The sequence below is a fragment of the Molothrus aeneus genome, chromosome 25 (genome assembly GCF_037042795.1).
Source record: "Molothrus aeneus isolate 106 chromosome 25, BPBGC_Maene_1.0, whole genome shotgun sequence".
Classification (NCBI taxonomy): Eukaryota; Metazoa; Chordata; class Aves; order Passeriformes; family Icteridae; genus Molothrus; species Molothrus aeneus.
In genome coordinates, this window is record NC_089670.1 from 4,066,922 (window position 1) to 4,094,247 (window position 27,326).

A 27,326-nucleotide genomic window follows, 5' to 3' on the forward strand; every position below is an offset into this window, starting at 1 on the left:
TGGTTATTGTTTTTAAGGTTAATCCTCTGTTAACGTGGGTCCTTTTTCGGGCTTATTTTGCCCAGAAAAAGGTACCCGGACCATCTGTAACTCTTTGTTTCTATTGTCTCATATTGTCCTAATCCAAATTGTCCAAATTATTATTATTCTAATTGTATTACTATTTTTATAACCATTTTATTACTATTACACTTTCAAAACCAAGTGATTGGCATTTTTCACAGAGAGCAGCCAGCCCTGGGGACTCCTGCAGGGCCCGGGCGCTGCTGTTTGGCCAGGATCAGCTCCTGCTCCAGCGGGACACACTGGGGACACGTTCCAGTAACTTCTTCGAGGTGGGTCTAAATGAGCTCCAGGAGGCCTAAAACACACCCAGGATATCTCAGCTACCCTTGGAGCCACAACAATCAGCAGGATGGCTTCTGTTGCGGTGTTGGAAACAAAAGGGTGTAATAAAAGGCAAAATAACTAATACAAAAAGTGAGTTAGGTGCCAGACTGTTCTTGCTCCTCGTCAAACACCTCCCAACAGCCATTAGTTTCTTTGTTCACTCCTTTTTGTAGTTAATTGCTTGGGCAGGACTTTTTGGCTTCTGTCCAATTAGCTATCCTTAAGTTTGAGGTGAAGTCTCCTTAGTCTTAGGAGGTGTCTTTTCACTTAATCGAGGAGAGAAGCTTCTAGACGTCTTTGCTTTTAAGGGGACAAAGGATAGTTTTGTCACTTCGTCAACAACAGGCACACTCCTACAGGGACACTGGGAACGGCAACTCAAGATCCTTCCCTGGGAATTTACAGCTCCATGGCAAACCAAGGCTTCAAATGGAGCCACCTGAATAACACGGAGCCCTCAGCTTGGTGGGGAGCAAGGGATGCTGGTGGGGGGAAAAAAAAAAAGAGGTGAAATTTCTTTCAGTTTTGCTTTGTCTCATAAAAGCCCATAATAAAATGAATAAAATAAAATAAAAATAAAAATAAATAAAATAAAAATTAAAAAATAAAATAAAATAAAATCGAATCAAATCCCGAACCACACACTTCAGACTGACACCTCTCCCAGAGGAGCTGTTTGATGCAGCCCTGGCCTGCACCATTCACACCTGCCCAGGTCAAGCCGGGGCTGAGGCTCAGCTTTATTCAGTTGCCATTTCAGAGAGGGGCACTGGCCACAAAGGCAGCCCCCCCTCATCTCCAGCCGACCAGCAAAGCCACCTCCTCGCACAACACCTTCTCAAGGGCTGCTGCACTCGGCAAGCCCCTGAGCAGCTGAGAGCAGGTCCATTACCATTGCTGGCACAGAAATATTGACCACATGCTAAAGCCTTTAGTAGGTCAGGCAGTCATCTGGTCCTGCTGACAGACCTCCATGTCCATGGTCAAAGATTCTCATGTAGAGAAACTTCACAGCTTGGATCAAATTTGAAAGACCAACCATTAACATGCTGTAGCCTCTGCTCCAGCTCCAGGAATTAGAAAACCCAGTTTGACATTTATTGGCTTCTGTTTCTAAAATAGCTGAAGCTTATTCTACTTCTACTAATTAAAAACCATCATTTCCTGAGTGTGACTGTCTGGGCCTCCTGCCTGAGGTGGCAGTGGTGGGGGCAGCCAAGGAGCCCCTCCCTCACCCAGCACTGGCAGACCTGAATCCAGCACATAAAATAACCCAGCAGCTTTGCAGCAGATGAATGAAAGAAAGACGTTTCCCCTTTTTTTTTTTTTTTTCCAAACAGTTAACATTTATTGATAACAATAAAAAAATCTTTTAAAGACTATCTGTATTTTATTACCAAGAATGAGGTATTATGTATACAAAACATTTACAGAATTTGATATGCAGTTCATGAGGAGGGACAGGGAAGTGAAGGACACTGATAACAGGAAAGGTGCCAACAGAAGAGTCACTGGCTGAGAGAAGGAAGAGCAGTATCACACAAAGAAAGACCAGGGTATGGGAAATTTAGTTAGACTGCAGTGATCAAGTCATATTGCCACAGCACTTTGCTTACAGGAAGATTAACTATTGTTTTTGTGGAATTTTATCTCCCTGGTTGTTTGTGCTGTAATGTGCTTTGAGCTCTAAATGATGTGTTAAGATCAAAAGCAGGAAAAACCCTAAGTGCCACTTTTGAGCCAGCTCAAGTGTAAAACAAAAATATAGATCTTCAGACTTGAAAAGAGACTGCAACTCAAAAAGGTCTACATAGGCAGACACCTGGACAAGATGTGGAGTGTTGAATGGAGCAGATTCTTTAGAGTTGTCAGCAAAATCGCCATCTGAGAGAGAGAGAGAGAGAGAGAAAGGGACCATCTTCAGCCCTTACAGCCTGGTGAATGGAAGAGTGAGTGTCATGAGTGTCAGCAGGTGAACCTCACTGTGCTTCAGCTGCACTCCCTGTGCTGGCAAGCCTGGCTCCTGGGGTCAGGAATTCAGGCAGAGCTGCTGGGAGCAGCCCTGGAGCCACAGCCTGTGCAGGCTGCTGTGCAGACAGTGGTGGGAGCTATGTGACACCAAAGCAGTAACAGCCTGACCTCCACCTTCAGCTTCTGAGTCCTAAAAGAGCTCCAGAACAGATCCACTTGCTTCAGTTTAAGGAGGTTGGTCTCTGAGCACCTCTGTTACTAAAATTTCTGTCAGCTCTGGCACGTGCCACAGCCAGAACGGGGCTGCAGCAGAGCTGCTGTCAGGGGTCTGTCACCTGCCTCTCCAGAGCTCTGCAGGCAGAAAAAAGCTTCACACTGAGTTCAGAACCAGCATTCCTCAGGCAGGGGATCCAGAATCTCGAGTGAGTTCTACTTTCCAAGTGCAACACCTCCTGAAGCTCCTCCACCACTTACCCAAGCCAGACCCTCTCCCACTTCCCAGCAGGGACTGCAGCCAGCACAGAAGCTCCTTGTGCCTGCATGGACATTTTAGCTCTAGCAAGGGTAAGGAAAGACCAAGAAGGCTTTAATTGTGCAAATCCTGCTGCATTTGAGACCAAAATCTTCTCTGCTCCACTGCCAGGTGTGGTCTGTGTCTGACAGTTCAGTCTTTGGGGCCTTTTGCTGTGCATAGAGAGAGGGCTGGAGAGGGAAGAACACCTGAACAGAGTTCAGCAAGGGTCCAGCTTGGGCCTGGAACAGGGACAGAATCCCAGATGGCAGAACCCCAAATCCCTGACCAACAGGGACAGAATCTCAAATGGCAGATCACCTCTAGCAGTGGCAGTTGTGAAAACGGTGGAGAAAGTCCTTAAATATCTTCTCCTGTATCACTCAGAGGGGAGATCCCTGTGCTCCCTGCTCACAGCAAGGCTGACCAGAACTGAGGTGCTCTATTTCTGCCAGGCACAGGGAAGGACAGGAGGCCCCAGGGAGGGAGAACTGCTTGGGAAGGATGGAAGCCACACCTCCTTCAGACTGCTTTGAGCAGCAAGCTGAAGCTCTGCATAAATTCCTGACAAGAAGAGAATCTCAATAAAATCCATTTGCTTGGAATGCACTAAGGAAGCAGAGTGAAGCTCCAGCACAGAGCTGGGAACAGAAGCTCAGAGCAGCTCTGGATGAGCCCAGAGTGACACAGTGAGGGAGAGCCTGCTCTCCACTTCTCTCTCCACACTGCTCCATGCACAAATCCAAGGAAAGAAGAAATTGCTTTAACCCAGCAAGACCCAGAGCTCAAATTCCCCAGAAATGTGCTCATACAAAAGATATATTCAGTGTTACAGCCTGGCCACAGCTCTGTGGGCATGCTTTGAAAAAAATGGACTCACAAAGTCAAGTATCCAGCAACTGCTGTTCTTTGTCTTGAACATCATTAGTGGCAACAGGAGAACAGTTTGCAGCACTGGAATATCACAGGGGATTTCTCAGGAAGGAAAGAAATGTCCTGACAGGAGACTTGCAGTTGATCTCTAATGCACTACGGAGCATTTTTGGTAGGGTTTTTCTTTTTCCCTTTTTAACATCTACACAGTTAAAAAAAGAAATCATTCTTAACTGATGCACTGGTTGTTTTTCCTTTTCAGTAAGAGCCCTTGTGTTCAGAGTTAGGATTTGTGCAAGCACACTTGCAAAAATATTTATGGCTGATTTAGGAAAAAGGGTTAAAGTTAAGAGACAAGCTGTTGGATCTAACAAAGATCAAAACCACTAAGTGTAAAATTCAAACAGCTACTTTACTATCTAGAAAAGGCTTTTTGGGGTGGGGTTTTTTTTGCACAATTGCCAGTTGAATATGCTGTATTGCAGTCAGCTGCCACGGGCGAGGGTCCAGCCATCACATCCATTTGCTTTTCAGCTGTTGTGGCACTACCTGGAAATCATGGAGCTGGAATGGGACTGGCTAGAGGAGGTGGTGGCAGCACTGAGCTGGGAGAATCCACTGTGGCTTGATTCAAGGCTGGTCATAGATCCCCTGCAGAGGAAAAAAAAAAAAAAAGAAGAAAGCAGTTTTAAGCTTCAGAACTCACAAAGATTTTGATTTCTGCTTTGTATCTGTACTGTATTTGTTTGCACACTGAATAAAAAGAAAGTAACAGCTTTGGTGCAGATACTCAAAAGCTTTTCTGCCTCCACATAAAGCAATGAGGACACTACACTCCTTTCAAAAACCAGATGCTGTTCAAAGAGACAGATTTCATTTCAGTCAAGTCTATCCACTGGCAGAAAATGAAATTCAACAACTGGAATTTGGATTGCACTTCCGCCTACAGGACAATCTGCCAAGCCCAACAAGCTCTCAAATGACCAGTGACATTACCACCAGACAAGTAATTAACCCCTTTTATAAATTAGTTGCCCTCAGTGCAACTTTTTAAGGCCCTCATAATTTACTCGTATTTAAGTGAAGCTTTGACATTGGCTGCCCTTGGCCAGACATACCTGAAATCTTCAGATCCTATCACTTCTGTATAGTACATGACTTTACATTTGTGAGAGGACACCTGGAGAGATGCCAGCACATCATCCACACGAGGCAGGTTGGTTGTAGCACAGGCAGGCATGCTGTGGAATTTCCACTGTAAAATGTAGAAGCCAGGCCACCTGGTCACATGGGAGCCCTGCAAGGAGACACAACAAAAATCAAAAATTAACTCAGTTAACAAGAGATTTGTAGGCTTGACTTTACTTTTCTAAGCCTAGAAAAAGTGCCTCCATGCCCGGAATTTTTGCCCAATGCTAATATTTCAGCTCCTCAGCCAAATGGCAGTGCTGGGAGACTCCCCCCACACAACATCCTTATCAAATCTGGGATGGAACACCAGCAGTTTGACAGTGCCAAGGAGTTAGGATTTAATATTCTGAAAGAACAAGTTCTGCTTTAAAACAATATCCATTTTTCAATTTATTTTCATTCACAGCTGTCCTTTGAGACTGTGAAAAGAGCAGTCAAGGCTTCTGCCTCACAGTTTAAGAGGTCACTGCCCATATTTCCAGTTTAACATTTCCATCTTGGTGACTTAAGGAGCTGCTTTTTCAGAGGCTGTTTGACTCATTTCAAATCAACAGGAACAGCAGTGGTAGTGTGTGACTATAAACATGCTGCATGTTATATCAAACCTGGAATTAAAGGACAGGTTGCATATGGCATAAAAAATCCTTCAGGAGCTCTGGCCATCAGGAGGGCAAACACACAGAAGCTCAGCCTTGATTTCCAGCCTTCTCTTATTACTGAGGACAGGCATTGTGATATTCCTCAAACACAGAATATTTGCTTCAGTAAATAACTGTCAGAATCACAGCCCAAAGCATGTTTTGTTCCTTTCTGGAAGTGCATTTTAGGTGTTCCTCCCCATGTTCCTTGCTGATCCATCTCAGTCCCTAGCAGACCTGATGCAACTTCCCCTCCCAGCAGATCCCACATAAATCCCATCCCTGCCCCCTGCAGCACCCGAGCCTGGAACAGCAGCTAAATGCTGGCCAAAAGCAAGGCCAGCCCTGAGTCACCAGCACTCAGTCATCAGTGCTGTGAGTAAGAACAGGCAGTTTGGGCTCCATCTGCCCCCACAGGGCTCTGCCTGCCTCACCTGCACACTCTCCCCTTCTTTGCAGATCAGGGGAGACTCCACCATGCTGTAGTCACGCCCCAGCTGCCAGACTTTGTCTATCAACTGGACGTTGTTCCCACCAGGAGATGTAATGCTGTGAGCTCCCAGAGAGTCCTTTTTGGGAGGCTGTGGGGCTCTTTTGGAATGGAAGATGTTAAAAACAATGTCGCCCTTGCACACATCAAAATCCCACGTGATCACCGACGAGGCGTCCACGATCTGGATGAGAACCTGAGGCAGGAAAAAGACATTAGACAAGAGCAATTTGCTCACTAAAAACAAACTCCTACAGAAATAAAGACAAAGAACAGAACTTTTTTGTTGCTGGGCTTAGTTTCTACTCTTAAAAAGGCATTGCAGATAGAAATTCCCCCCTGATGGGGGTGCCTATTCTTGTGACTTTCAGAAGTTTTCAAGAAGCTTCTGAGAATTTTGGTTGCTTTCCTTAGAAGAATATGGCTTTGAATAGAATGAAAACCAGTGATATTCTCTAAATGGCAACGTAATAACAGGAGGAACAATCCCAAACTTCAGCTATTAAAGCATCACCATGCACAAGCTCCAGAAGGTGGAAGCACAGGAGCTAAATAAAGAAGCAATAAAACATTCCCAGGCCAAGAGACTGAGCTCAGAGCAGAGGGCTGAGATGAAAATGAAAGCAAAGGGCAGCTGGAGCTGTACCTCATGTGGAGCTCCTTTGAAGACACTTGCAGACTGGTAGATTGTTTCAGTCCAAAGCTTGATGTCTTCATTTTCCAGCTCTTCTGCTGTCCGGTAGAGGGACTTGGGAACCAGCCCACCCTCTGGTACTTCACACTAAAACAAAAACCATTAAAAATTATCTCCTGTGACCATCCCATTCTGTTCTCTGCCTTCCAGCTTCAGAAACAAACATTCAGCAATACTCGAGAAGGGAACAGTCTGAAAGTAATTTTATAGTTTGTACATGATACATATGTAATTCTTTTTCAAATTATCTGGGTGAGGTGTTTCCAGAACTGCACACCAGGGGAACAGATCTTGTACATTCACAACAGCCAGCACCCCAGGAAGGGACTGTGCAAAGGCTGTAATTATCATTTACACCACCTAACACTGAAGAAAGATGGGAGGCACTTCAGAATCCTGAGGGAAGTGGCAACAGTGACTAAGTCTGAAAAGCAGAGCTACAGTGACCTGAAAGAACAGTGGTAGCTAAATTTAAGGATGGATAGTGGGCAGAAACAAAAAATTTCCAAGCAGGTAAAAATATACTGCAGCCAGGAAAATTAACAGTTTTGAAGTTACAGCTGTCTGACAGCTCAGAACTGGAAGTGATTACACAACTTCCCTAAGCAAATTTCTGTTTTAAGAAGCCTGTAGCAATGAAGTTGATAGGAGGTTCCACAGAAGTGCCTGGGGAAGTAGAAATGTTTGGTAACTGAATTACAACAGAGAATTGAAAAGATCTCAGAGAAGTCATTTTTGTTCAAATACTCAGAAGTAAAGAAGAAGAGAGAGACTGCCTGTACTAGCAGGAAGTATTGTAGCAATTTGCTTTCTGGTAACATTCACTTTTGCTTACATAAACAGTGGATTTTGCCAGCTTTAAGCTCCAAATTAGATAACACTGAAAGCTACTGCTGCAACAAAAACCAGCCCACTGGAGATAAACATATGCTCTAACTCCAACACATCTAACTGTACTTCATTATCATTTGAGACTCTATTGGAACTGACACAGCTGAATTTTCAAGAATGGTACAGAAATTAATCTAGAGAGTGTACAGGGGCTGAGAACACACCCAGCCTGTGTTGTCAAAAGCATTACATGTGAAACAAACCTCAGATTATCAGTGAGATGTGAAATGCCAGGCACAACTGACACCCAAGGCCCAGGCAGGAAACAGCTGCATTGTCACAGGCATGTGACAATGGACTGAGAAATTACAGTATCCTGCAGTGAAACCACTTTTCTGGTTTGTTGGGGGTAACTGCACACTCTGTGTGGGGAGACTGGGCTGTTTGCTGAGTTCTCTTAGCAGATGTGCCTCATGTTCCTTGGGCTCCTTATGGGATCAGATTTTTAGGTGACACAGACTCTCTGGATCAGCTGGTAGTGACAGCTCTTGCTCTGAGCTCTGCCACCATGTTTGTCTGAACTTTCCAGGGAACAAACTGGCTTTTAGCTGTGCTTGGCTGTTTTGATCAGGTATTTGATCAAAATACTCATCCAATAGAAGCACTGTACTGTTATTTTTAAAGTGGATCCAGAAAACAGCACTGAGCCTGGAATCCTACACCATAGCCCACACCTCCAAACTACACCAGCAATCACTCTGTGCTTACAGACTTCTTTGCTTAGAGGAGAGGAAAAATAATAATTTAAAAAAACATAAGTAAGTTGCTATATGCAATAGTTTATATTGATACCATGCACTCTCCACCGAGGAAATCAGGGATAATTTCTTTATCTATGTAATCCAGCAGTCCCCCAGGACCCTGGTAGTCATTTCCAGCATAAATAAGGAATTTCTTTCTGGTGTTGTCATCAATGAATGGACTAACCTACAAAGAAAGAAAAACAGATCAGATCAGGCTCTCACATTTTCCTCAAGTCAATTTACATTGTTTTCAAGTCAATTTTGAAGGAATCGGTTTTGATCACACTGAGCATTACCATCCTGGTTATGCAAAGTCCACACCACAAAGAAGCCAAATTAACCAGCTGTGTAATCAGGTTCTTAGGTGGTGGTTTTTAATCCACCCCAGGAATCCTATATAAAGGACATGCTTCCAAATGGGAATATTTGCTGCAGCCTGATCTCTGAAGTGCTTTTACAAACTGAGAGAGCTGAGGAACACCTTGGATTACACACATACCAGTGTCCAGAGAACTGGGAATACTCGAGGTGCTCTGAGGATAAGCAGACGACCCAAGGTCTCAGGGTAATTGGCTTCAACCACCTCGATGATTCTCAGCAAGGCCTTGACACCAGGCCTCCATAAATGCCTCATGTTCAAGCCTTCCAGATCTACTAGACAGGTCCAAGAGCTGAATTTGAGAGAGATAAAAAGAAAAATCTCAATAACATCAAAATTTTCCTTGCTTATGCAAGTGCCCAACACACTAAAATGTGGGGACCCTCTGCATGTTTTGGTTTCTTCTGTTTTACCTCCTTGCTTTGTGCTGCCTGTAGACCCTGGAGTTTAAGGGGTGTGCAATGAACACTCTGCACACTCCCCTACAGACATTTTAGATTCCAGATAAAAGTTCAGTTCCTATGAAGCCAAAAAAAGATCCTGTCAACAGTCAGCCCAAAGATTAAACCATTGCTTTTACTGGGAGATCATTTAAGTGGCCACAATGCTGTTCTGAAGCAATTTAACATTCTCAGAGCAGATTTTCTACTGCACAACAGTGCCAATACATGTCAAAGCTAATTCTGTTGTCAGATCTCAGGGAAGGAAGCTTTTTCTGTAGGAAGAGATATGTTCTTAATACTAACCACTGAGCTGTAGCATGTGTTTCAGTTTCTTTCCAAGTTCAGGTCTTGCCCTGGGCAGGAATTCAAGATTTACAGCTGTGCTGCACCAGCCAGCAGCCATTACATTATGCATAAGGCTCCTATGAAACACCAAACCCTTCTTTGTTTCACTTTAAATGTTTAATACACAGCCCTTTAGGATTATGGCTACAAATGAAGATGCAGTAGGCAGCACCATTCAACTGTTAAACACATGAGACCTCTCCCTTGGATCTGACCTCCCTTGGGGAGCTGGGGCAGCAAGGTCTGTCACAAGGAAATGATAAGCAGGCACACCGCACACCCTGGACCTTACAGATTAGGAGAAGGAAACTGGAGAGAGTTCAAGAAACATGGCATCTTTTCAGGGCTGGTCCTGCCTTCATTCCATGCCCTTAAATCCATTTTACCACTTTCCCAAGTGACCCCTACAATGACTTCAAGTTGGGCTAGAAAACCACTTTTGACTGAACTTCACATGAAGTCATGCCAGAACATGGAAAACCAGATCCCAGGTTTTACAGGAGCCTCATGACCTCACCTTGGATCAACAGCTGAGTAGCCACACATAATAAATGGAGAATGCAAACCAGAACTGTGTACTGAGCCTTGGAGTCATGGATGAACAAGTGACATGGAAGCCACACCTTAAACTACTGGAACTGTTACTCATGGCACTATCATGGCCTGATTTTTTGGCAGCCTGCACCAATGCCCAGTGCCTGTAAAGCCTTCCCCACAGACAGGTTTGGGAGTTAGGCTGCACTGGTCTGCAATAGAAAGGAGCAGAAGAGAAACAGCCCCAACAGAGCCATTACAAGCACAAGGCCAAGGCTGCTGGGGCAGGTGATGTGTGTCCCTCAGGCTTCCCCAGGCACTTTCCCTCCAGCCCCACTGACTGGGGAGGCTCTTAATTAACTGTGTGATTGTACCTGCATGTGAGACACAGCCTATCCTGTGCTTGTTCCACTGCCTGACATTCCCCCCCACACCCCATGAAAGCAGCTCATTCCCACAGAGCAGACTTTACCTTATTGGCCTGCCAAATACTTTTGTATTCTCCTCACATCTCCTCAGCCCTTCCTCATTTATTGAAAGAACCTGCACAAAAAAGACTGGGGTTTAGAAAAGTTAGTCTCAAACTCAGTAGATAGGATAAAGAAAATATGTTTATATCCAAAGATTAATTGAAACTACAAGATCAAACCAGCATAAACTTTTCCCCCCACCAAAGAATTCTTTAGAAATTACTACAAATATCCTTAATTACTCAGAAATTAAAGCCCCTTTTGAAATCACAGAAAGTAACCTTGAAACAGAACTGGGGCAAGCAAACAAAAGTTAGTGTCTGCTTGGAAACGCTACTAGGAGAGAAAAATAAAACCCACTCCCTGTTTTTAATAGTCACTATGGCTACCCCTGTCATTACTAGGAGTCAAAAAAAGTTATTGCAAACCTGGAATTCTGCCAGCTTTCTGCTTGGAAGCTGAGCAGATCTACAGTAACAGTCTGAGTGATGGCTTTAGAGAAGAAGGCAGAAGTACAGGCAAGCACTTTCTCTTTAAAAATACATGATTCTTATCCCTGGAGTGTACAGGCTTGACAAAATGCTGAGTGTGGCATTTTCCCTTCTGTACAAGAGCAGAGACTGCAGTCTGAAACCCTGCACAAGTGCAGAAGAATCTGTGCAAATGCCCATCAATAACCACAGGAGCTGGCAGGAATTCCACCTTTCCATCAGCCTGCAGAACACACCAGGAACAGCTGCCAGGGGCTTTCAGAGGTATTCCAACCAAAACTGATGGAAAAGTTGCCCATGACACTATCATGGCCTGATTTTTTGGCAGCCTGCACCAATGCCCAGTGCCTGTAAAATCTTCCCCCCAAACAGATTTGGGAGTTGGGCTGCACTGCTCTGCAGTAGAAGGGAGCAGAAGAGAAACAGCCCCAAGAGAAGCATTATGAGAACACCTGGGGTGTGAAAAATGCCTATTTCATGATTGGCTTTTTGCAGATATTAAAAGGAATATTATATGTGTTGTGTTAGAAAGTAATGCTGTATTAATTCTCTTAAGTAGTGTGTTAAATATAGTTTTAAGTTGTAACAAAATGTTAAAATAGAAACTATGCTATGTAGGATACTTTTTTTTCTAAAGAAAGGACTCACACTGAGATAGCAGCCACAGGACACCTGAATCTTTCAGTGAAAGAGAATTTATTGCTCCATTATCAGGAGAAACAAACTTCTGAACTTCTTCCTGCCTTGCTTGGGCAGGACAACACCATTAGGATTAAGAGAAGTTGACACTGACCAGACAGAATCCTGTATTTGAATGGAATTTATGCATCATGTATGAGATATATGAATATGCAACTGGTTATTGTTTTTAAGGGTTAATCCTCTGTTAACTGTGTCCTTTTCCGGGCTTATGCTGCCCATTAAAAGGTACCCGGACATCCGTAACTCTTTGTTTCTATTGTCTCATATTGTCCAAATCCAAATAAAAATAGTAATACAATTAGAGTAATAATAATTTGGACTATAACTATTTTATTACTATTAAACTTTTAAAATTTCAAAACCAAGTGGTTGGCATTGTTCACATGGGGGTTTATGCCTGCAATCCTGTGTTGTTTTGGGAACACTCACGTAGCGCAGCAGGGCCTCCTCCCCCAGCGCTCGCACCAGGCCCTTGGTGTCCATCTGGCCCAGCCTCAGCACGTACAGAGGGCGCCCATCTGCACAAGAGACACAAAAAAACACAGCAGGAGACATTTGAGAGAGCTCTTCTAAAAAATTCAGACGGAAACAAACCATAACAGTTAAACCTCCCTGTATGAGGAAGAATCAAGAGCAGACGGCAACATAAACATCACCCAGTGCAGCCACACCAACAGATTATCTGTAAATGAGCTACAAAATGATCATATCCTGATTCAGAAATAGCTCCCTGACCTTCAGGGAAAGTTCAAAGGACTTTGAGTGCATCAGTTCACTCCAGACCTTGGTATACACAATTAATGACACAGACTATTCTTAGCTTCCAGGACAGCTCAGGTACACCAACCCACTGAAGCTTTCCTGTAGCTGCAGAGCTGCAAGGAAGGCTCCAAGGCTTTTATCACATGTGATGCAGTAGTGCTCTGGAGAGTTAAAAAATAGCCATCCTGACATCTGGGAATTAATGAACCCAAGGGTTAACCCAGAGCCTGCCCTCTGCAGAGCCTGCTGGATGGAGCCACACTCAGCTCTGCCACTGCACACTGTGCAGAACTGGCACACAGCCCTGCTAATGCAGGTTAGCCTGGTGAGAACAGACTCTGCTCCAGAGATCAGCTTCTGCTGGACCTTCTGCATTAGAGCCCTGCCCATCCACAGTCAGCCTGACACTGGCAGGATACTCAGGCATTAAGGTGAATTACTGTGTTGGCTGAAATTGATAATCAAAGTTTGCCTTTTTGGCTCTTAGTTGTACAAAAATAGCTCCCAGCCTCCCTCTAAAGTTGTGATGCACTTGTTAGGCTTTGCTTCATCTATTCTAATACACAGGCTAAACAATCACCTGCTTATAAAAGGGAATATGTTAGCATACAATATAAAAAGAAGAAAAAGAGGAAGCTTTCTACATAAAAATCTCCCTCAAGTCTTGTTGTCTGTGCAGCTTCACTTCCCTCCAACAGCTGCAAGAGAGGTTATCAAATTGTCATTAAGTCCTTTGGGACACAAGGAGAGAAACTGCAAAAAACACACTATTAAGAAAACCAACAAACAACCAAAACTGCAGAGTCAAGGCCAGTTGTTTATTTGACAAAGACACTGCCCCCATGGAAGTTCACAGTGTTTTGTTTTATCAGGTGGACTAAAAGAAAATGTTATTTTAACATGGGCACACACTTATCTTGGAATGTACTGCTTAGCTTTGAAACACTAAACAAAAACTGCTATTAAGCTTCATAGCAGGTCTCCCTCCCTCCCTCCCTGACACAGATTTCTCCAAACCCAAACCAACAGCTCAGTAACCCTGGTCCACCCAAATGACACATGAAGGAGACTCTCAGCTGACAGTGCTCTGTTTTCACTGTACAATTTATATTCCATTAGAGCTTTGTGGTTTTAAAAAGACATTCGATTGACGCATCCCTGTCAAAATAAGAGCCATTCAGATGTATAGAAATCTGTGCTAATTGCAAGCCAAAATAATAACTTCTTTTCTTCAGCACTGATAGCTCATTCTAGACAACATGCTTCATTATCACTGCTGCCCTTGCTGAAGCACTAGAAGTCACACAGCATTCAGCCAGCTTGAGTTTGGCACATTTAACATATGTAGGAGGAAAGGAGCAATACTAGAAAAGAGGGTTTAAAAAAAGAACCTACCACTGTAAAGTTTTAAATTATAGAGAACTGCTCAGTTCTGAAATGGTGTTTCCATTATTGACAAAGCCATGCTTTACTTGTGGGCATGCTGCAAGAGAGATCAAAGGAACTGCAGGGGAAGGGAGGGGGCATGAAGTTCACCACAAGACTGCAGAACTTCTCAGAAGAACATTAAACAAGACTTTGATGCATTCTGCACCTTTCTGCTCACTGGCAGGACCCAGTTGTGTGCAATTGACAGAGGAAGTCTTTGCAAAGGACAGACAAGGAATGGGCTGAAAAGGAGAACTTATTAACAGGTCTTTTTCCCTACAATCTTTACAAGCACATTCTCATTTTCTATTTTCTCAGTTTGAGGTCTGTCAAACCCAGAGCAGCAGGGAAGAGCCATTCAAGCTCTGTGATTAAACTTCTTCTGTGTCCTCCCTGTCTCCTGGCCACTACAGCATCCTGCCCTGTTTCATATGCTGCTTGGAAAAGGAAGAGCTGAGCAGAAACAATGGTGCCTGGTGGGAAAAGACTCAATCAGAGCCCAGATTGCTCACAGTAAGAGATCATTTCCTTATCTGAAGAGCCCAGCTTGCCTCAAGGCACAAATTCCAACGTGTTTCATTTCTATGTATGTATTAGCAACGAGATCAGTGCACGATAAAGCAGAGGGACAGGGGAGTGTGGCAGGCTCACAGCACAAAGGGAATTCAGCCAAAGCTGCTTCTCTTCTTAAATAAACCTGCTCTATTTGATGTTTTTGCAACATTCCACTTCTCATCATTAAGCTGATTGTAATACCAAATAAATATTCATTTATGCCATCAGCAGACTTATTCAACATCAGAAATAAATTGATTACGAAGATATACTTATTTACAAACACCTTTTAATCACTGAAAGAGCACACTCAGCATTTGCCTAACACCCTTCTAAGTATCTCAGAGCACTAGAGAAGTGCAATTAATCACTTTTTTTAAGTTCCTGGCAAAGCAGATTTAAGTATTTCAGTATTAGCCAGAAAGACTCTGATCCAGGACTCTGCCTCTAGCCCCTAAGGGCTGGCAAGGCACTGGAACAGGCTGCCCAAAGAAGCTGTGGATGCCCCTGAAATGTTCAAGGCCAGGTTGGACAGGGCTCTGAGCAACCTGGTCAAGTGGAAGGTGTCCCTGTCCATGGAGGGAGATGGAACAAGATTATTTTAAATTCCCTTTCAACTCAAAACATTCTATCAATTTAAGTGTCTCTAGAAGTTCCAACCAGCCACCTCTAGTTAAGAGAGGGACAACTATCACCTTTGATTCAAAAGGTAAAAAGGCTGTTCAATACATATTTTGTACTGAAACCATACCTTTGTCATGATGATGCCAGCCTCCTGCATAGTAATCTTGAAGCACTTGGGGAGGATTCCAGGTGTCCAGAATAAAATCCACCTGGTGCTGCTTACGCCACGTCAGTGACTGGCAAAGGATCTCTCTTGCTTTGTCGATGTTGAAGTCCCTGGCACGCAGGAATCTTAAAATGTGCTCATCCTTTGGGATCTATTAACGAAACCAAACCAAGTTTTGTATTCAAGGTTTGAAACAAGAACAGAAAGCCAAACAATAGAAGCTGAAAAATGTGCAGCCCTGCACCAATGCATGAGGATGATGTGTAACACTGGGAGTTACTCAAGAAAATCAGCCTTTGTTTGAAACAAAATCATGAGCCCTGTCAGGCACTGCAGCTACCTTCATAAGGGATATAAAAATTTCATGAACTCTAATGTAATCATTTCCACCTGCATGACCATACCAAGCCAGTCCAATTTAAATAAATCAGGACAGAACACAGATTGTGTTTTATTGTTAAGTTAGAGGAAGCTGAGACACACATGCAAATCACAAGGCACTGGAAAAACCCCAGCCTTGCTATCAGTGCTCTACTCCTCCCAATCAGTACTTAAGACTATGATGTTTGGCCAAAACAAACAAATATAAAAATAAGGTCATTGTAGAAACCAGGAAGACTTATAAAACTGATGCCATTCCCCTGGGGCAGTTTAACTGACAGTCTGAGAGGTTTTCAAGCTAATTATTGAAGCACCGCAGCTGCAAAGTCAGCTGGACAGTCACAATGAACTCCTCCTATTGCCACTGCTTAAATGTAGGTTCTGATCATGGAGAGCCACTTAGCAGAAAGAGTCAGCCCCAGGGGGTGTGGCAGGGCATTTCCTCAGGCCCGCCTTGTGTGTCACTCTCTCCGAGCCAGGGGACACCCCAGGAGCTCACCTTGCCTTTGTGTGTCTCCTGGAGCCACTGCCGCAGGCGGATGAGGCAGCTCTCCTGCATCGGGGTCAGGTCCCCCAGGTACCTCTTGATGTAGTCTGCATCCAGCTTATCTAAAAAGAGATTACAGGTGATCAGAGAGATCCTGACCTGACCAAGCACCACGTGATCTGATTTGCTGCTGTCTCAAAGTGGCTGCTGTGTTCAGCACAGTCAGAACTGAATAAGGTTCCTTTGAATCAATGAAAAGATGAGTAAGGCAACAAACACAGTCATCTTCAAGAAGAAGATAAAACTCTCCTTCTGCAGCTAAGGAAGGAGCAAAAGCAGACATTTGTTAAAAGTATTTTGCCAGTCTACTCAGATTCATCAATCCACAGCACCACTGGGATTGCTGCTTCTAGAAATACTTAGAGAAGTTTTGATCTCCCAGTGCAAGAATTTTCCCAAATTCCCAGAAGACTATCTAGGGAAGTTTCAGCTGTTTCCTCCCCATCATTCCTGTAGTTACACCCATCCCTGAATTTCAGGATAAGAGCAGACTGCTCACTTGCAACCCAATGAACAGCAAAGAGTTTTTCTGCTCATACCTGATCTCTACTCACAAGCTCAGCCTGTAACAGCTGCCTGAGCCCTGCCACGTGTCACTGCTTGGTGAGCCCACCCTTGAACACTGCATGTCCCCAACTCAGGAGCAATGTGGAGCTCCCCAGCAGCCCAGAAGTGCCCAGTGCTGAGGGCCTCTCCAGTTCAAAGCTTCCCAGTAAAACACATCAGACCCCCATACCATCAGGTGTTCCTGCTGTGGGCTCCGAGGGGCTGCTGGAGGTGTTGAGGATCTCCTTGCTGCTCAAGCCCTCCTTTGTGGCAGACTCTGGGATATTAATGGCAGGTGACACTGGTCTCCTTGGGTGGCATGTGCTGCTCTCTGATTTACATGCAACAGGAGGAGTCCAGCGAGGGACAAAGGTTATTCCTTCTTCCTCCAACTGCTTCAGGTAGTACTCTATTATTTCTTTTCCCTTCAAAAAAGAAAATTTACTTCAGCTGCTGAAAAACCCACATATTTAGACACAGAAAGGATTGGGCTGAAAATTAAGTGATCAGACCTCTAAAGATTTCACTTGAAACAGCCCTACACAGACACAGTGCCCCAGGCCCTTAGCAAAGCAGCCCAGGTTTCTGAGCAGAGCAGCCTGTTACTTAGCAGCAGCCTCATTGTCTTTTGGTAACTTGGAGCCAGGCACATCCTTCCCAACTGCAGGCTCACCTTTTTAATATTGCTGGTGTATTGCTTCATGGCAATCTTTTCCACTGTGCTTTCAAAACCAAAAAAAGATTTGATATCCAGACTTGCTGATTGTTCAAAACAGGTCCAATCTTCATTGTCAGGATGAACCTGCAAGTCAGAAGATCATACAGCTCAGTTATCCATTTAGGGTTTTTTTTCTCCCTCACAATATTTGAAATGTTTCTTGTTTTACAGGTTCACACAGTCAAAAACATTCAAGTGGAATTTGCTTCACTTGCTTCACAATTGGGAAGAGGGAACACCAAAGGACAAAAAAGCTGAGAAGCTTTTGGTCCCACAGCCATTTTTTTTGGTCTTAACAAGAAAGGGGAGGGTGGAGAAACACAAGTGCACCAGCCAAGAGCCAGAGGAAGGCACATTTCTACAGTCCCTCAGTCCAGATAAGGGCTGGGACTGCAGGGTGTGTGTGGAACAGGGTAAAAGCCTCCACAGGGAGCTCTGCTGTGGCTGATAGCCAGGGCCAGCTCAGCCAGGCTGAGCCCTGCAGAAAGGGCAGGGGCAGCACTCCCAACATCTTCAAGACAGCCAAAACACTGTTCTCACACTGAGCCAGGAGGTATTTCAGCATTCTGTACAATGAAAACTGTTTTAGTTTGCTCTCCCATGATAATACCACAGACAGAAGTGCACACTCCTCACTCAGCTGACACCTTCCCTCTTAGCTTATCTCTTGCTTTACTGACATGATCCTGAAACAGACTTTTAGTTGGACTCAATTTTAAAGGGCTTTTCCAACCTAAACAATTTGATGACTGATACTGTTACAAAAAAGCTGTTCTTTAAACTCTCTTCAGCTGAAATATATTTGTTCAAGCAATTTCTAGGCCAGGCTCTGAATTTGTCATTGTAAAAACATCACAGAAGGCTGGATTTCTGAGCATGTAACTGGCCTGATGCCTTAGGGTTCCCCTCCCCCTCAAAACATGCTAAATTTGGCTAAGAACAGAATCAACACTTTATGAAGAGACAACTGCAGAAAAAAAACCCTTTTACCTTCATTTTCTGTTTCTGCATTAGGGAATGGGAGGTACAAGAATAGCTTGTACAGCCTCAGTAAGGACAACTCATAACATCATTTAAGAATTCTCCTGTATTTTCAGAAATTCAATTATAAGTTACCTTTAATAAAAATGAACTTTAAGAAACAATTTATTCTTCCATTAAAAATCTGTTTTTTTATTTACCTAATTTCTCAATTGAGTAGAGCAAATGGGCATAGAGAAGTGCTGTGTTTTGTACATATTTACCTCATGCACTTTTCTGTACAGCATTTCCCCTGTTTAAACAGAGCTTTCACATAAAAAACTCCAGGTAAGTGGAAGAGTATTTTTAAATTGACTCTGGAAGTTACAGCAGAAATAATTATAAAAATTATAGATAATAGTGTCAAGTGGGTTTAGCACCCAGTGATATTTTAACCACAGGTTAAACACAACAGAAAATGTTATGACCTAGAAAGAGTGCTACAATATAGATAAATCAGTCACATTTGTTAGCTCTGATCTGACCTTTAACATCAATTTGAAATTCTACTGCTACAGTACATGCTGGAAGAGCCCATGAGGGTGGGCTGAGCCATTCAGAAATAAACCATGAGCAGAGCAGCAGGTCTGCCACCAGACTCCTCTGCATCAACATTTGCACTGAAGACCAAGAACAATGAAAAAAGGTAGGTTAAAACACATAGCTGACTCAGTGAACTCCTGTCTGAGCTGAGCAGAAGGCAAATCAGCTGAACTTTCCTCCGGCAGTTCTGCCAGGGTGTCAACAGCCTCACCAAGTCCCACACTGCTGCTACAAAGCACAGATTTGCCTAAACAGAGCTGTCAAACACAGCAAATTATGTTGTGTTCTGCTCTCTGAGAAGATGCTCATGCAAGAGGGTGCCAAAGATGTCTCAGTTTTGGAGGCAAGTGTATTACATTTAACACTAACAATTATCACTCAGGGCAGTGTGTTGGTGCTGGATTAAGCTCTTTTCTGACCCAGAGATGAGGTAACTGAGAGGTGTTTTAAAAACTTTTATTCTGAGTCTCATGTGAAGGGTGAGACAATACAAATGTTATAATACACACCATCACAATCAGAAGCCAACTCTTTTCTAATTACAATACATTATAAGCATTTCTTTGCCTATCAGCTTTTGCCACACCATGCTGTAAATGCTTTAAAGCCAATCTAAAATTACCCTTTGTGGGTCCTACTACAATGCACCTTTCATATTTCTATTTCTCCAAAGTATCCAGTCTTATTTGCAAGGCCATCCTTTGAAACTTGTTTCTAGTTCCATTTCTCTCTCAACAATGTCTGTCTTATTCCATGGCATTTTGAGTAAGCATTTCTTATCTCAAGGTTTGCACACAGAAGCATACATTCTCTACAAATTCTCTACAAATTCATTCCCCACATGTTGGTTATTTTTTCTTGCAAGGTAAAAGCCAGGAACAACCCAAGCTCTGAGTCCTGAGATCTGAACAGTGCCTTGGCTCATCTGCAGCCCCAGCAAGGGTCTGTGGTTACTCACTGTGTAGGAGCAGTGCTCATTGATGATGACTCTGTTGGAGAAGGTTTCATTGTAGGCTTCTATGTGCAGAGTCCTTTCTCGCCTGTTCAGAGAGTTCTTCTGGACAAAGTAGACAAAGTCCACTCCTGCAATCTGGGGAAGAGGCACAGATTCTGTTAAGGTGCATGTCTTAGGTTGGAAATTGGGGATTGGGGTGTTCTTCTACTATCTGTCAGAGCTGGGGCAGTTCTCTGCTGTTCATTGGGAGTTTTCTTTATCTCTCCCATAGCCAATCCTCCCTGCAGGAGATCTCTGCTGTCCATGGCCACTGAGTGTCCCTGCAGGGCTGATCCAATTCCATCATCCCATGGGGAGATGCTGCGCCCAGGGGAGGAGCCAAGCATTCCTACCTGGATCCAAGCTGAGCCTGGCACAGCACAGCAGCCTTTGCCCAGTGCATTGCCAGAGGAGCAGCTTCTGCTGCCCTGCATGGCCAGAGGGAGCCCAGGCCCATCTCCAGCAGCCCTGGAGCTGCAGAGGAAAACTCCCCCCTTGTGCAGGATCCCTGCTCCAGCAGAGCCACAGCTGGCACTGCAGGAGGGCTGAGCCCCCATGGGATGGGGGTGGCACACAGGGTGGGTCCTGTTCAGCTCCTGCTCTCACTCCATCAGTAGTTTTTTTGTTTGTACTGTTGCATTTGTATTTTTAGTTTTTCTAGTAAAGAACTGTTATTCCTATTCCCATATCTTTGTCTGAGAGCCCCTTAATTTCAAAATTATAATAATTCAGAGGGAGGGGGGTTTATATTTTCCATTTCAGGGGAGGCTCCTGCCTTCCTTAGCAGACACCTGTCTGTTCAAACCAAGACAGTAGAGTATTCAGGTGAAGGGATATCCAGAAGCCCAAAGCAGGCACTTCAGAGCTCACCACCTTTTTCAGCAGCCGTGGTGCATCGATGTCCAGCTTGCAGCGCCGCTCGATCACGTGGATGGCCTCATCCTCACTCTTGTACTCGTTTACAGTGTCACTGGCTACAAACATGGGGATCAGAGGGCACGTAGGAAACCTCCTTTCATATGCCTGTCACGATGGAAAGAGAACAAACAATCATCACCATTAATTCCTGAGGGTGTGCAGAGCTCCTCCAGCATTTGGAGGCTCAGTGCCCTTCAGAGCTTCCGTGGAAGGGGCCGAGCCTTCCTGAACCCAATGACAGCTGAAAGAGTCACAGTGCATTCCAAACAATCCATTTATTAATATGTTCCTTGCCAGTAAGGCAGTTTTTAAACCACACAAAATAACCCATTCCTCCCCTCCCTCTGGAAAGGAAGTTATTCATTCTGTACCATGACAACCCCCTTGATAACAGGAAAATCAGACCCTCCAGTCTTAAAATACCACAAGACAAAACAATTATGTCTTGGATTAAAAAAACCCACTTACTAATTACCGGTGTTTCACCAAGCTGTCTAGAGGGATTTCATACAGCTCCCCAAGCTCTAATAAAAACATTTCAAAAGCTATTTCTTAAGCTAATAGAGCTCTCAAGCTCCCTGGGCACAGAGTGTTCCTAATGATTTCACTGCAGTTTATCAGTTCCCAGTTTTGTCCAACAACAGCCAGTCTAATACAATGAGCTCATTTCACACTTGTGAAAATGTAAAACTTCTCGTAATAATGCAGAGCTAGCAACAGCTTTGATTTTGGTTAAAAAACACAGTCATGTAAATATCTTCCTCCCTTAAATACTTGACACACAGAAAAGATGGTATTAAATCAGACAGACAGGAGAGTTAAGGATGTGGGATCAGTAAAACAAATAAGAGGAAAATGGGTGTTTTGCCCCCTAGCAAACTTGTTGAATTTTGATTTTAAAACCACTGTGGCTGGAGAATACAAGAGAGCTCTTATTTTTTTCTTTTTCTTTCACAGTCTCTGATGTATCTCTGCTTCTCTTTGGCTGTTTTTTTCCTCATGGGGTAGCAGTGAAGCAACTAACTCTTTAGCCTGCTTTCCCTTCATTTTTGCTACTATCAGAACCTCACTGGCTTTGATGAAGAGGTAGGATTTTGCACGATGTCCCAATGCAGAAGAAGAAAGCTTAGATAAAGTAAATCTGAGAGAGAATCATGAAACAAATCCTTAAAAAAGGTAAAATATTCACTCTGTCCTTTTAGATGATTTCAACTACTCTGACAACAGCTGGGCTGCAGCACCAAGAGGGAGAGGGTGGGGAACAAAACAAGCAGCAGCTGCACAAAGTATGCAATGGTGAGGCTGGAACAGAAAAGGTCTCTTAATTCTCCCTTTAGAACAATTAAAATACTTCAGTTTATTACCAGTGCTCAAACCTAGTTTGAAAGCAGTGTTTCTATGGTGACAGTGGTGTAAGGCACTAAAACAGCGTCAGCTTTTTTCCCCTTTGTGCATATTTTTAAACAATTTTTGCAGCATGACTGTCCCAAGTTCATCAAGCTGCTGTGTAAGGCAGAAGAAATGCAGCCAGGGAAGGGGTCACACACAGTCCCTGCTCCAGAGCCCATCTGTGCACAGCTGCCTGGCTCTGACTGAAGGACAGCAATCATTCCTGGCCTCAGAGATGGGGGTGCAAACAGCAGGGACAGAGCATTGGTGCTGCAACACAATAGTCAGCACTGTTGGTATGGCAAAGAAGCTGTATTTCTTTTACAAGGCTCTTGTTCTGGACAGAAGGCTGGACATTTCAGTTGCTCATTAGTATCTCAGCCCTCTCCCTGAAAAAATCTCAGTATTCTTCATAAATTAATCCCTATTTTAACTGCAATGACTGTAGTTGACGTCAGAAAAAGAAAACATTTCTAGAAGAAGCAGAATTTAGAAGCATTTCTCATTTTTGGATTGCTTCATTTAATACTTTTGAGGACCTTATGTTACAATTATTTTATAGACAGGAGAGCAAGGGCACTAGCTACCTAATAGGTAGGTATCTAATAGGTAGGTATCTATTTTTCTCACTTTTTTCAGTCTTTTTTACCTTTGGATGATGAGTTTCCCCCATCCAAACAGCCCCCTTTAGGGCAAAGCCTTTGCAAGTCTCCTTCTTTGCACATATTGACACTTTTCTCATCTCAGTCCTCCAAACACTTCATGTTTGCCCTGTGAATGTTTGCAATTCAGAGCATTACCTGCTCCTGAACTGGGAACAAAAAAAATGCCCAAGAAGAATATGTTGTTTTAAATGGCAAGACTGAATTGAATGTGCTCAATTCAGAAGAGAATGAAATAATTGTCTGCCAAAAGCTGGCAAGCTGAATGTTCACAGAAAAGCAAAAAAAAAAAACTTGAAGGTTTCCAAGAGATTAACAGCAACTCAGGATTCTTTCTCCCTAAAGAACATACACACAGAAAATTGTTCACAGTCAAATTTACTGGGCTCTTAAATCAGATTTTATTTCTTAATGTCCCACTGCCAACTCATCCTTGTAATGCACCATTTCTCAGCACAGCCCAGTTTGAATAAAAGGTGATCAGAGCAAACCATGGCCACAACAAAAGATTCAATCTCATTTAAGCACAGCTGTGCCTTCCACAAGGGACAAACTGCACTTTCAGAGTGCAGAGTGGGCAGGAAAAAGCTGCTAAAGGCTACAGGACACTGACAGATCTTTCACCACAAACCTACACAGCACAGGAAGAAAACCTGTAATTTGTGGTACAACACAGCAAGAGCCACGTGAGTCAGAGCAGCACATGCATGGCCAAGACTGGAGCTATTCAAAGAGCACGAGAAAATTAAAGAAAGATCAAACACTGCTTTTATTTTCCAAGAGAACTGAGGGGATTTTGCTGCATTACCAAAGTGTTTTGAACCAGAAACTTTGTCTCAAATCCAGCTTTGCAGACAGGAAATAACTGCATTATGCAGTGTTCCTCCAGCAGGCTGATAAAGCAGAGTTTATTATAAAATATTGCTCCTTCCTTGTATGACAGCATTGCGGTGAAACCTGGACAGATAGGTCTTCTCTTCACAAATAAAATCAGATATTCCACACCTTTGTCTCAGTGTTCCAATTTCACTGTACAGATACAATCAAAGACAATTAGTTCCTCAAAAGAGGAGCAGCTGCAGAAAACCCTGAAGGGCTCCATGCAGGAGTGAAGTGCTGCTGCTGTAGCACTAAATGCACCCAGGAATGGCATTTCAAGGACATGACACTGTCACTGTCCCATTTAACACACAGGCTGTGTGGAGACTGACACAGAGCACAAGTCAAAAGCACAGATGTGCTCATCCCCAAAATTCTGCAGCTGCTGCTGGGCTTGACATGAAGTCACAACACCTCTGTGGCTGAGACACCTGTGTACAGATCTTACAAAAAGTGATTTTGAGCCTGCAATTCTGAAATTCCTCAATAATGTACTTTTACATTTCCCACCAGCCTCTGGAACATTTGTGTACTCCGATCCATTAGAAGCTGCATTGTGCATCAAGAAAAACACAGTCTGGTGAAGCAGCTTGAACCACAAATTTAACTTTCTTAATGCATGTTAACAGCAAGAGCACTGACAAGCGTAATTTCAACCAAAATAGCACTGCAATAAAGCTGCTTTTCCAACTGCTTCCCTTAGCAACTCATGCTCGGAGTAGAGTCAAAATAACAGGATTTATTCCACTTTTATCCTTGCTAGTATTTCAGCTGAGTGTGAAGACATGAAAGCAATTCAGAAGTCAGACTATTTAAAACCCATTGCAGTCGTTGTTCATAGCCAAGGGAATTGTACTTGCTGCCACAGCCCTTGGATTTTGGAATTCTAGTATCAGGAATAACAAGTTCCTTTCAAAATACCTTTAAAACAGCATTAGGTATGACCCCCTCAACCAAGTTTTGAAAGATTTCTGTCTTTTTTGCTTCTCAAACCATGCCTAGGACTAACAAAATACCTTGATAATAAGCATGTGCTCAGTCCTCAGTAGGGAGAGTCAGTCATTCATGCAAATAAATTACTCAGCTTCTCTGGCCAGATTAATATATTCCCAGTCTCAAGCCTACCAGGACAGGGATTATTTAGTATTTCCATTAAATGACTCAAAAGTAACTTGTACACTTTAAAGAGGAAAAAAATATTCCAAGTAATCTTATGCTGTAGTAGGTGAATCCTCCAAACAGAAATTCTAACCTGGTGAAATACAGAGGAATTTCAATTACCATTTAGGAAATTAAGCATATTGAGTGCTTTAGCAGCTTAATGGCATGAATCAAGCTGTTAAGATGTTTTATTTCTTTTTGATGCTTTCTGTCCAAAATTACTGGCCAAGCAATATTCCAAGAGCAGCACCACATTCTCCAAGGGCACCTCAAGAAAACCCATGAACAGATTCATCCTGGCAGTCCAATCTCAGTGCTAATTTTAATTTCTGCCTGCAGAGCCTGACCATGTGTGGGCACCAACATGCAAGTGCATAGCAAAGTTCACTGTGCTCCCCATCCACTTCCAGTGCGCGGGGTTTCTGAATTATTCACCAACACAAGAAAAAAGAAGGGTCACTCAGGATGCTGCCCTGGCTCCACAGGCTGCATTCCAGGAGCCTGAGGATTCCTGCATGTCCTGGTTTGAAAAGGAAGTGAGTTTTTTGGGATGCTGCATATAGAGATGGTATCTCTGTATCACTGTATCCTCTCCTCCCCTTGCATTAGAGCACTGCAGATCAATAGGAAAAGCAGTGACCCCACGGCAGGGCAACCAAGAGCTTTCAAATTCTTGGCAGCTGAGCTTGAAACAATTCTGGCCGAACTCACACAGATCAGCAAATAACTTTTCATGCCCTGTATTCTGCTGTTCAGAGCTCTCCATCACTCCCTTCACAATCCATACATATGTATAAAAATCATGACACTTGTTCAAAGCAGCATAAAAATCGTGAGACTTGAACAAAGCAGTTGATCTCAGTGGCTCTGAGGGATGTTAGCTCACATGGGAGTGAGCAGCTCGGGGGCGTGCAGGCAAGAGAGCAGATGGTTACAGTGGATACACCTCAAAGAGCTCCAGAAATAGGGGGTTTGGTAAGGTAACACTCCCAGGCACTGGGGAGAGGGAACGTGAAGCAAACTGCACGTTGGGGAAGCACAAACATCTTTAACACACAGGCAGGCAGCTCTCTGGGCAGAGACTCCCCTGTAAAGCCACCTCTGCAGGGACAAGTCCTCCAAGTGGCACTGGCATATTTTATGAAAATCCTTTCACTCGGGTTTTTCTCCTGAGAAGCCTCAGAAAAGCAATGTAAACAATAAGTGTCTGATGGCTGTGGAATGTGGTCTGGAGGTGGTTACCAACAGGTGCATCTTGGATTGGTTCCATGTGAATTCCGATCATGGTCCAGCTGTGTCACTCTCTGGTCAGTCACAAGATTTTATTATTCATTCTTTTCTAGCCTTCTGATGTCTCCTTTCTCTTCCTTTAGTATAGTTTCAGTATATCATTTTCATTTAATATTATATCATAAAATAATAAATCAGCCTTCTGAAACATGGAGTCAAGATTCTCATCTCTTCCCTCATCCTGGGGACCCTCAAACACCTCCACACTTCAAGGGCACGTTCAGGGTCCCAGGCAGGCCCTGCTCCCCTTGGCTTGGTGCAGGGACCTTCCCCTCAGAGCAGCTCTCCACAGCAGCCCTTGCTCAGGAGCTTTAGTGGTTTTTCTCTCTGTTGTGTTTTCACCTCATTAAATGTTCTCATTTACAAAGAGAGGAGTTATTCTCTTATTGCTGGGAAACAAAGGCTGCCTGGCAAGCACTCAGTTCTAGAACTGTCTGTGGAAAAGATGGAGAAGGTTTTAGTTACACAGATCACAGCTGAGGCTTGTGGGGACTACAGACAACCTGTCCACGAATGGTTGGGTATCATCTAAACAAAAATTTCCTTTATATACCATTTCTGGTCCTCAGCAAATAGGAGGTTGTTTAACAGTCCTTTGACTTCTCTGTAAATCTTAGCACAGTCTATGCCATCAAGATATGACCAGAATGTAAAGAACACTATGACTTACTTTAAAAGGAAAAAAAGAAAAGAATTTAAGCCTTCCATTGCAATTTCTACTTTAAAAATGTTCAAAAAGAACTAGAACTAATACACTATAGCTTTTCCAGTAAGATTCACCAATGGGGAACCTGCTGGCTATCAGAGCAAGATCAACAAACAAAATGTTTGCTTAACAATTTATCACTGAACTGGAGTAAGTAATTAGAAAGTACATCAGGAAATACCTTGTGTGGAAGCAATTTGAATTAAAAATTATAACTCTTCACCTGAAGGAGAGCTACTGCAGAGATTTTAAGGATTAAGACAGATGAAGCATGCAGCAAG

The 27,326-nt window shown here is 43.5% G+C and overlaps 1 protein-coding gene across 1 annotated transcript in view; it reads right to left on the reverse strand.

Moving 5' to 3' along the window:
* Positions 1 to 1,758: 1,758 nt before the first annotated feature.
* The window catches only part of SEC14L1 (SEC14 like lipid binding 1), a 43,466-nt gene continuing 17,898 nt past the window's right edge, over positions 1,759 to 27,326 (reverse strand). The window contains exons 3-16 of the mRNA XM_066565663.1: positions 20,914 to 21,063; positions 20,005 to 20,136; positions 17,439 to 17,567; positions 16,956 to 17,190; positions 16,172 to 16,281; positions 15,253 to 15,442; positions 12,186 to 12,274; positions 10,566 to 10,636; positions 8,892 to 9,063; positions 8,442 to 8,576; positions 6,711 to 6,845; positions 6,009 to 6,260; positions 4,864 to 5,042; positions 1,759 to 4,396 (exon numbers count right to left, since the gene is read on the reverse strand). Coding sequence (XP_066421760.1) covers positions 4,291 to 4,396; positions 4,864 to 5,042; positions 6,009 to 6,260; positions 6,711 to 6,845; positions 8,442 to 8,576; positions 8,892 to 9,063; positions 10,566 to 10,636; positions 12,186 to 12,274; positions 15,253 to 15,442; positions 16,172 to 16,281; positions 16,956 to 17,190; positions 17,439 to 17,567; positions 20,005 to 20,136; positions 20,914 to 21,063 — 2,085 coding nt within the window. The 3' untranslated portion in view covers positions 1,759 to 4,290. The remainder of the gene's footprint in view (positions 4,397 to 4,863; positions 5,043 to 6,008; positions 6,261 to 6,710; positions 6,846 to 8,441; positions 8,577 to 8,891; positions 9,064 to 10,565; positions 10,637 to 12,185; positions 12,275 to 15,252; positions 15,443 to 16,171; positions 16,282 to 16,955; positions 17,191 to 17,438; positions 17,568 to 20,004; positions 20,137 to 20,913; positions 21,064 to 27,326) is intronic.